Source organism: Cyprinodon variegatus, unplaced genomic scaffold, assembly GCF_000732505.1.
Source record: "Cyprinodon variegatus isolate N-32 unplaced genomic scaffold, C_variegatus-1.0 Scaffold533, whole genome shotgun sequence".
NCBI classification, from domain to species: Eukaryota; Metazoa; Chordata; class Actinopteri; order Cyprinodontiformes; family Cyprinodontidae; genus Cyprinodon; species Cyprinodon variegatus.
Window position 1 is genome coordinate 585,672 of NW_015150986.1, and position 10,466 is coordinate 596,137.

The 10,466-nt window shown below is 41.1% G+C and overlaps 1 protein-coding gene across 2 annotated transcripts in view; it reads left to right on the top strand.

Annotated features, from left to right (window-relative positions):
- dcaf11 (DDB1 and CUL4 associated factor 11) overlaps nucleotides 1-9,110 on the top strand; it is an 18,398-nt gene extending 9,288 nt beyond the window's left edge. Inside the window, exons 11-15 of one of the 2 annotated variants that reach the window (XM_015391263.1) lie at nucleotides 658-843; nucleotides 1,012-1,165; nucleotides 4,096-4,248; nucleotides 4,346-4,452; nucleotides 8,111-9,110. In XM_015391263.1, the coding sequence (XP_015246749.1) occupies nucleotides 658-843; nucleotides 1,012-1,165; nucleotides 4,096-4,248; nucleotides 4,346-4,452; nucleotides 8,111-8,233 (723 nt within the window). In that variant the 3' untranslated portion in view covers nucleotides 8,234-9,110. The remainder of the gene's footprint in view (nucleotides 1-657; nucleotides 844-1,011; nucleotides 1,166-4,095; nucleotides 4,249-4,345; nucleotides 4,453-8,110) is intronic. The other variant, XM_015391262.1, reaches the window with a different exon arrangement.
- The last annotated feature ends 1,356 nt before the right edge of the window (nucleotides 9,111-10,466 follow it).

Sequence of the window (10,466 nt, forward strand, 5' to 3'; positions counted from 1 at the left end):
CGGTTTGTTTATGCTAACAGCAACATGACCATGTCAGGCTATCAATCAACATATACCAAACCGAAAACCGTGACCACGAAACCGTGAACCGAACAGAACCGTGTATTTTGTGAACCGTGCCACCCCTAATCTGCATCAGCTAAAGCTTAGAACAGATGAAGAACAGTCATGTTATATGTAAAGAAGAAAGGAATACATTTTTAACCTTCTTTACAAACCAGTAATGCTTTTGACAGAATATTTAAGAGTAATCAGAGTGTTTAGAGTCTGTATTTCACTAGTGTATTTCTTCTGTGGTCAGTTGTTAGAGAGGCTGCTGTATCCCTGGCTCTAACCACTCTGGGTTCCTGAGTGAGACCTTTGACCTCAGATTGCCGATCAGGGTGGAAGCCCACTGCTCCTAAGGGTTATCCCACTGTGGGATATAAAAGGATATCCCTTTTCCTTCCTTCCTTTTCTATTCAGGGCAGCATTAGAACCACGCTCCCTCCTCTTCCCACAGCTTCAGTCTGTGCAGCAGTCAGTACCTGACCCCACCCGCCACCATCTGCTCCATCACCGTCAACGTTGATTTTTTTTTTTGTGCCTGCGCTTCGTTTTCCACCCACACTCCTCTCAGAATCCCTTACTCTCTCCTCTACCATCCCCTTCCTTTAGATCGATGCCCACGAGGACGACGTGAACGCGGTGGCATTCGCCGACAGCTCGTCCCAGCTGCTCTTTTCTGGCAGTGACGACGCTCTGTGCAAGGTGTGGGACAGACGGACTCTGCGAGAGGACAGGCCGCAGCCCGTCGGACAGCTGGCCGGCCACCGAGATGGCATCACCTTCATCCACAGCAAGGTGGGCGTTGGAAGGAGAGATTGCTGCCTTTCTGTCCACCTGTCATCATAAAAAGTTCTCCCAAGCTTTTGAGCTGATGGGGAAATGATGAGTTTCTCTGATGGGGAAATGATGAGTTTCTCTGATGGGGAAATGATGAGTTTCTCTTGGGTCTGCTTTGCATGCCAGGGCGACGCTCGCTATCTCATCAGCAACTCCAAGGACCAGTCCATCAAGCTGTGGGACGTCCGAAAGTTCTCACCCAAAGAGGGTTTAGCTGCATCCCGCCTGGCGGTCACCCAACAAAACTGGGACTACCGCTGGCAGCAGGTTCCCCAGAGAGGTGAGGAAGAGGAGAGAGCGTTCATTAAAGTGAAATAGAGCATCATCTAACAGTTAATTTAATTCAATAATTCATTTAAAACCTGTGCAAATCAGTCATTACAGTCAGAGGAACATATTTAAAGAATGAATTAATTTAGAGGAAGGTGGAAATGTGGTTAATCGGGAAAATAGAAAAAAGCATAAAACTGACAGGATGATGATGATTTGAGGCTCTGATGTTTATCCAGCAGGCAGTCATTGACCTCCTAAACTAGGGAAGTAGAAAACAAAGCTTATTGCCCAATAAGCTGACTCGTCACAGTGTGTTTTATACAAGCAATGGAAAGTTGGGTGGAAGGAAGACGTTTGGCTGAAAAAAAAAAGGTGCTCTAAAACAAAAGATAGCAGCATGATAGGTCTTCTAGGGTAAAGCCCGGCATTGCGATTTTTCAGTCATGCGAGAAGCTTTCAGTCGGGCCGACTTTCAGCCTGATTGTGAGTCGTGATTTATACAGAGGGTTACAGGTGGAGATCAGCCTCTCACGAAAACCTCCCGGTCAGGAATCGTGAGGTCGGGAGAATATCAAACATTTTTGATTTTCTCCCGACCGTCGTGGGCAAATCGCTCAGGGTGCAGGGTATATCTATGATGAAAATTACTGGCCTCTCTCATCTTTTTAAGTGGGAGAACTTGCACTATTGGTGGCTGACTAAATACTTTTTTGTCCCACTGTAGATTGCATGAGAGCGTCGGGCCGAACATTAATCGTGAGCTGTGAACTCACACTGTACGACTAAACCCTGCATTTAGTCGTACAGTGTGTGCAGCAGATGCATGCAACGATTGAAAAAAATCGCGCAGTGTACGCCAGGCTTAACGGGAAATCCAAGTGATGACGGCCCACTCTGATCTATCCAGGGTAAAAAAGGCTCTATGTGGCGAGCTCCTCATGAACCAAAGGGAACATCTTAGCTGAGTTAAGTGTTTAGTGGAGGATTTTCGTGAACTATTGAGAAGACGCGCCCTCTCCACTAAAAAAAAATGCACACACACAACTAGGGGTGTAAATCACATCCATCATAGCGATTCGATTCAGTATCGATTTTCTGACCCAACGATTCGATTATTTTTGATACTCAAGAATACACCACGATATGATTCGATTATTTTTTATTTTTTAACACCTTACAGGCTAGACAAATTTGAAATAAATCAATGAAAGCTGTTATATCGTTTTGCTTTTTTTTTAAACTACAGCAAATAACAGAAGTAGAAAAGTTGCACTCCATCTATTCCTATTAAAACCTCATTCACTGAAAATAATAATACCCCTGTGTTATAGATTCTGAAAGGCCTTGCATCAAAAAATACTGCACAAAATCAGTTCAATGAGTGCAATTCAATACCTCGGCTCCAGACGTCTCCTCCCCTCTCCAAAAACGCTCCGCTGCTCCTCTCCCAAATTGTAGCTGACCACAGACCGTGTTGCAGACAGGAGGCCGGCTTGGTTTGTTTTTATTACCAAAATTGCGGAAAACGACTCGTGAAGTTTGACGTGCTAGAAGGGCGAGGTGCACGAGAACGCTGGGACCCTTTTTCGACCTGGATCTCCGCTCTTTTTGGCCCTCATGTCCCTTCGTCGTCGGTCTAAACTCGCCCCCACTTCCTCATCGCCTCGACCGTATCTAGACCCACAGTGTGTAGCACAGACCACGCCTCAATATTGAGCATAAATTAAAAAATGTCTGTGTAAAGCGTACTGCAACACACTGCTGTAAGAGTATAACCAGGAAGCAAGGTAGGAGGGCAAAATAGGTTTAGCGCCACCGCAGCACAGGAGGGAGAATTACGCCCAGGAGCAAATGGATAAAAATAGACCGGAGGGAAAAAAAAACAAAACATGAATCGATTCTCTTGCGGACACGTTGATGCATTGGATCGCCGGCTGTTGGATCGATGCATCGATACAAAACGATTATTATTTACACCCCTACACACAACCATGTACCCGCTCCCGAGAGGGAACGCCTATTAAACACGTGCGAGAGCGTGCACAAGCCTATTTCTCCTCATGCACGCTCTGTTTAAAAGTTGCTGTTCTCATAGCTCATACAATCCTACTGAGCCCAAATGTCTGCTGTAACCCCTAAATCCCTCAATCACTATATAGAGCGGGGACTATATAGTGGACTTTATAGTGAAAGTTAACTGACCGTTCGAACAGATGATCAATGCTTTTTGCTCTCTGGTTTGATTACATAACTCCCCACTCCACTCCACTACACGGTGCCTGCGCTATCTTTGTTATTATTCGCCGCTGTCGGGTAGCGACAGCCTATGGCGACGGCGTGCCGCTGTGGCAGCAAATCCCATAATTCTTAGCAAGGAGAGCTCTCCATGCACAGCCTTCCGGGATATGTCTGCCTCTTCTGAGGACCTTCTTTTCTTCTCATGCACTTTATAGACACTTTTTCTCTCTTACGACCCTCGGCCATTTTCAAAGAACCGCCGTGAGAAATGTCTGAAGCTGTAGCTCACCACAGATATATGCCTGAAAGTGCGCATGCTCAGGAAATGATGGCTACCTAGGCAAGGACGTATGGCGGCCTTACCTAAATATATCAGCTGAATGATTGACTATTAGACGGACCACTTATTTAGATGATTCACCCGGGGGAAAAAAAATCCTCGACTATACCTTTAAAAGAGAAGATGGAATGCATGGTTATCACAGAAATATATTTATGGGCGTAAAGATGGAGGAGAAGTGGACTTTGTTGCATGTCTCCACATTACAGCGATGCATTTAGGGTTAATGAATCCTTTTATTAGATGATTTTTATTTGATGATATTCTGGTGTGTTGTATATTAAGTGTAAATGTAATTTTTAGATCCTGTTCAAAATGTTTTTCTACACATGTAACCTTTTAATCTGTTTAATTGGCAGCCCTAAAGAAACACAAGCTGGCCGGCGACACCTCAGTGATGACCTACCGCGGCCACGGCGTCCTGCACACGCTCATCCGCTGCCGGTTCTCTCCGGAGTTCAGCACTGGGCAGAGGTTCATCTACTCCGGCTGTTCCACAGGAAAGATCGTCAGTGAGTGTCGTTAGCTCTGTGCGCTCACTGATCTATTGACATTAAAATCTGAGTAAAGACCTCCTGAGGCTGATTTGTGTCCTGTTCTGTGTCCTAGTCTACGACGTGCTGACCGGCTTGGTGGTGTCCAGGCTGTCGGGTCACGACGCGTGTGTGAGGGACGTCAGCTGGCATCCCTATGATGACAAAATCATCAGCAGCTCTGTGAGTTAAGCGACTGTAGGATCCTGCATAGAGCAGAACATCTAAAAGTCCCAAGGCCGTCATTCTGATGGTTCTAAGATTTTAAAGGGAAAGAAATATGTATAAAATTAATCTTATGTTTCTTATTTTAACTAACTTTTTCTGTTTCTATATTTCCTTCATTTATGTAGTTTTTTTTTAAATAAAATTAAAACGTAAAAAATAATTATGGTTAATTCTACCTTGATCTCCCACAGCCGTCATTCTGACAGCTCTATTAGTTGCATTGTAAATTCTTCCCGCGGATGATTGACGTTCGGTACCGTTGCCTAGCAACCAACATTCTACCTAGAACTCTTTGGCTAATACGAAAAAATGGCTTTCAGAGGAAATCTAACAGCGAAACAGGCTTTAGAAATGCTTGATGATGGCAATTCAGGCAGAGGGGGAGAGAGCGATGAGGAGAAATGGGGAGGAAGCGGCTGAGATTCTGCGAGCGAGTCCGAGGATGATCAACCACGCCCGAGAAAACGTGGACGAATCAGTGACACATCAGAGAATAGTGAAACTTTTGTTCAATCTCTGCTCACACCTCAGCCGGTACTCAGCGGCCCAAAAGCCAAACCAGAGCCGGTAGTCTACTATAATCACACAGCCCCTCCCCCGCAGTAGAGCAGCTTTGGCGAGGAGCAGAAAACAGCGCCAGGAGCTTCTGCGCTGCACAAAAAATGCTCATATTACGTTGGTCATAAATGTAAAAAGGTGGTTTGTGGGAAATGTTTGGGGGGAATCAGTCAATTTCTGTAAATAAAATTGTAATTTCAAACGTTGAACCTGTGTAGTAAAACAGTCTTACTCTAGGGATTTATTTTTAATATAAAATCAGAACACAAATAATAATAGCATGCAATACAAATTTTGAAAAGTATATATTAGACCTGTTTTAAGGTTTACGTATCCACAATGGGTTTATTTCGCACACTAGAACAATTTCAGTTGATGACATCATCACTACTCATGCGTTCCATTGAGTAAAATGTCTCCCGTCAAATTGACGGCCAGTGGGAGTTCTAGTGTTAAGGGAGCCGCTCGGAACAGTAGGCAGCCAGACAGCAGGCGGTTATCATCCAAAAAAAGTTTAGAAAACTCCGAATTGACTTAATTATAAAGGATTCACTAGATCCGCTGAAGAGCTGGCTAAGAACTGGACAGTTGTGCTCTAGAGGAAGCAGATCTGTCATGTAAGTGTAGATTAGAGCTGTTTTCATTCATGCATAACTTTAAACCAGGGGCGGTTCTAAAGTTTATTATTCCGTTTATTAATTTGATCCTTGTGGAGTTTTTTTAACCTGGCAGTAGCCAGATTAATAAGTGTATAACTGAGTTGTGTTCAACGTTATCAATCTGGGATGGCTGCCGTTCAGTCAGTCCGTGAAAAGGAAGTTTAGTACAATACTTCAAGCTGATTGGGGGACTTCCATAATACCCTTCCATTATCGCTTTTGACCAATCGTAGCATCAGAAAAGGATTTGTCTGCAGCTTCTTGAGTGTTTTCACTTCTAGCGGAGTAAGCTGATAAATCAAACCTTTTCCAAATCCTGCCAGAAAAAGGCACAGACGTATTTCCCCATCTACAAATGCACAAAGTGCTTCTCCTTGCTCCTTTTTTAAACGTGAAATAGTTGGTGAGTATTCCAGCGTAGCCATGTTTGCGATGCCGGCAAGGCCCTTTTGCTGTCGTCATTCCTATGTGTCCCGCCCCAAAAAACACTGCTGGCCTGTCATTGGTCCGAGCTGCTGGTTGTTACGAGACGGACGTATTAGCGGGAGTCTTTCAAGATTAATTTGTTGTGAGACTAAAAACTCCGATCTCGCGACAATCCAGCTTGCAGCGCAAGGTAGGAGTTTTTAGCTTCCTAGACAGAAGTAGCTTCTCTGAACTTGGAAACATCCTTTGTTTAGTTAAATTAACTGGGGGCAGCTTCGGCGGGGCAGTGGTTGGCGCATACAACCCATGTACAGAGGCCTTATGGGCTGGTTATACTCCCGCAGCTCAATATTGAAGTGTTGTCTGCGCTGTTTTATTCCACGCCACAACGCAAGAGGGACAATCAGGAACTAGCTGTTGGTCTAGATACGGCCGAGGTGGTGAAGAAGTGGGGGGCAAGTTTGTCCGAAAATGGAGAGATATGGGGGCGAAAAAGAGCAGGGATCCAGGTGAGTCCCAGCGTTCTCTCGCACCTCGCTCTTCTAGCTGGTCCATCTTCACAAGTCGTTTTCCGCAATGGCGGTCTTACAAACAAAACAAGCCGATAAGGTACCCAACAGGAGATACGCATAGGGTAAAGCGGATGTAGATTTGACCAATCAGAGGCCTACAATTTGGGAGAGGTGAAGCAGAGTGTCTGCAGAGCGAGCGGGAACGTCTCTGCATTCACCGTGACGTAGACACCCTAGTTTCGAAGTATAAATCAGACTTTAGTCCTCAATGTGGCCGACCTGGATTCGAATCCGACCTGTGGTCCGTTACCGCATGTCTCTCCCCTTCTCTCGTAAAAATCGAGCCAGTAGTACCATTAAAAAATAAATAAATAAAATTGATGTGAACCAGCTCTTTACCAGACCAGTAAATATATGTTAGTTTTGCCTCATGACCAATGCTTGTACAGAAAAAATCCTTCTTAGTTCGGCATTAAAGACAAAGTTAGTTCAGTGATGTTTTTCTGTTGCTGATGTTTTCACGTGGTCAAACAGCTTTTACAAACAGAAGCCATCGTCCCTCTGTAGCATGGCGCTGCATATAGTGCATACCCACTTCTATCACCACTGCCTGTCATCCTCTGCTCAGTCTGCATAGATTATGGTAAATACAGTCAATTTTTGATGCCTTTTTTTATTTGCTGTGCAGCAGCCTGTGAGTTATGGGGAAAAAAAACCTCCTTGGTCAGCTGCCTGGTTTGCCAGTGCCAACTCAAGCAACTGCTATAATGATTACAATAGCAACAACCAGAATAACACGAAGGAAGTCATTATATCTTTATGAGGAGGCCAAAGACAAAATGATTTATAACAGAATAATAAATATATTATGACCAGGCATCTTTCACACTTATTAATTGTCAAAGCTATTGGCAGTCTTTATTTTATAGGTATTAAATAAACTTTGAGGAAAGCTCAGGCTGCTGTTTAGACGACCTAGTTTTTCTCAAACTAGGTCGTCTAAACTAACAAAATAAAAATAAAAAGGCTTAATTTTAAGGGGATATTTTAGAAACATGTAACAGAAACTCAAAAGCCATAATTTTTTATTTTGACATTCTGCTGATGACCTGCGGGTACTAATTAAATCTTATTGACTTCTTTCAATTGGAGCAAAAAAAAACAAGCAAAAATAACTTTTATAGACTTTTAATACAGTCATTGAATGTTAAAATTGATTAAACATGGTTTTAAAGTTTATTTGAAAATTCCTATTTCAGTTTACGCATAGAGCTGTCTTAAGTTTTTATTTTTAATTTAATAATATAAAGGGCTTTTTACAGGAATTTGAAAAAATAAAAAATTTTAGCAACAGTTACAAACATATAGAATTCTGACTTTAATCTGAGAATTCTGACTTTTTTTCTCAGAATTCTGACTTTTTTCTCAGAATTTTAACTTTACTCTGTGTTTCCACAGTGGGACGGAGCGGTGCGGATGTGGGAGCACAGACAAACCCATCCACTGGAGGAGGAGCGGGAGAGAGAGATTGACACATGGACGGAGAAGAGGGACGAAGGAGGAGACGGAAGATGCCACTGAAACGGGGGCCGCTGGGAGTTTGGAAGCTCAGATGGACTGTCACAGACGCCACCACCCTTTTAATTCAATGCTGGATATTAATAATCCCAAGCATAGCTGTGAAGTGTCTTTTCTGAACGCCTTTATGACCTCACCGGGTTAATAGCAGATTTGAGCACAAAGGAACAACCAAACTCCCCGTTTGTCTTGTTTTGTTCAGAATAAAGAGGCCGACTCTTTATTCAGCAGCCAGACAGAAATTAAGATGTAATGATAAGCTAGATGCTGTGGTTATTCTAGGGGGGGTGATTGTGTCTACATGTAAAGTATTTTAATGAAATGTGCTTTGGAGGGAGCTTTGATAGATGCTGTGCTGACTTTGCCTCAGTATTCATTTTGCTTTTATCGGTAACAAAGGTTAAACCTTAATCTTTCTCCTCCTAAACCCCAGATCTTTATTTTCAAGGTTCTCAGTATAATCAGATGGTCCAAGATGGCCGCTTGGATGTCATCAACAGATGGAAACTGGAAAAAAAGAAACAATTTTCCACACTTTCCTCTTCTTTAAGAGTGATTTTTGTCAGGCAGGATAACCCGTGACGTGTCTCAAAGGTTTAAATGTGTGTGATCTTGGGTAGAAACATGAACAGGGGATGTTCTCATGGTAAATATCTTACAATCTCATCTGTATATGACATTTTCAGGTGTTTATAAACTTATTCAAGTGTCACTTTGAGACAGATGTTTTACAGTGACAATAAAAAAGACTTTTCTTTAATTGTATCACTAAAACCGCCTCCTTTGGTGTTTAAATGTGTTGCTTTGTGGTTCCTAAGCAGGAATGATGAAATGTAAAGTTTTTAAGCTGTTTTTCTTTTTTCGAACAAAACATTCCGACTAAAGCATAAAATTGATCATATTTGCTTCAATTTAGTTTATTCACTTGATTTCACAATTTTGACATTAATTAGCAAATGAATCAGGTTTTTTAATGAACAAGAGTGAAAATCAAGCAGAAGGAATAAAAATGATTGTAAAAATTCCCCTTTTCAATTATTTCAAAATTAATTTTCAGAGCCTTACACCTCAAATATAGAAGACAAGTGCCAAAAAATATATTATATATATATTCTCTGAAATCATACTTCATCCTGTTGTTTCTATCACTTAAATTTAAGATTTAAAAACTTAATTAGCAATAGTCTCTCACTACCTCTAAACATAACATTTTTAAATGTTATGTCTTTAAGTCTTTTAGTTTTATAATATTTGATGCAATAAAAAGTGCGTTACTATGTTCTTTAACATTCACATTGTATAAAAACTATAATTATAACTCTAGGTGAACAAACAGTAAAATAACCTAATTTTAGCTTTTTTTAGACTTAAGTAAAATGTTTTCATGAAACAAACTCTTTAAACTATACTTTTTCAAATGATTTATTTATCAGGTAAAAAATTTGTTCCTCAAAACAAATTTGACTTACTGTGTAAAATCATTGTTTCATATCATGAGATTTTAGGGGTTTTTTGAATAAAATAACTGGAAAAATATGCCTTTATTATTTTATTTTCATTTAGTTCTGATAAATCTCTACAAGTAAAACAAAAAAAAAACTAAAATGTCATAAAATTTTATTACAGATGTCAAAAAAACATGTAATTCCTACAGTACAAGGAAGGTCTAATTAACCTTTTGAAGTAGGACTGATTGCTGCTGTGATTTTATTATCTGCACAGAAAAGTGTTAGCAACTAGCACTGTATGGAGGACCAATGCTACCACAATTAAAAAATAAATACAGAAATGGATAAATGGTCCAAAAACAAATAAGCATACAATTAATTGCCGCTCAAAAATAAAATAAACAAGTTGGTCCTTCATAGCACTGCTGGCATGTACAGCTGTTTCTTAATCTCTAGCTGAAAGAAACAATATAGAAATGTCCATTTTATCTTAAGGGACAAAAGTAAGAAAATAAAAATATTTACTAGTAGTCTTGTGTGTTATGACATTCAACTTATCAGGGATTCTTTTTTTTTTTTTTTTTAAATAGATATGGCTCTTAACCCAGGGTGTCTTTGCAGCAGAGGGAAGCATAAAAGCTCGACAAAAGAAAAGCTGTTTTTCTGTCAGATGATCCCTTCCTTTTCTCTGTTGCTCTTACGGAAAACCTTTTCTGTCAAACTTGAGCTGAAAGTTCTAAAAACATTGCTAGTATGTAAAGCAGCTTCTGGGCCTTCATCCTCTAATC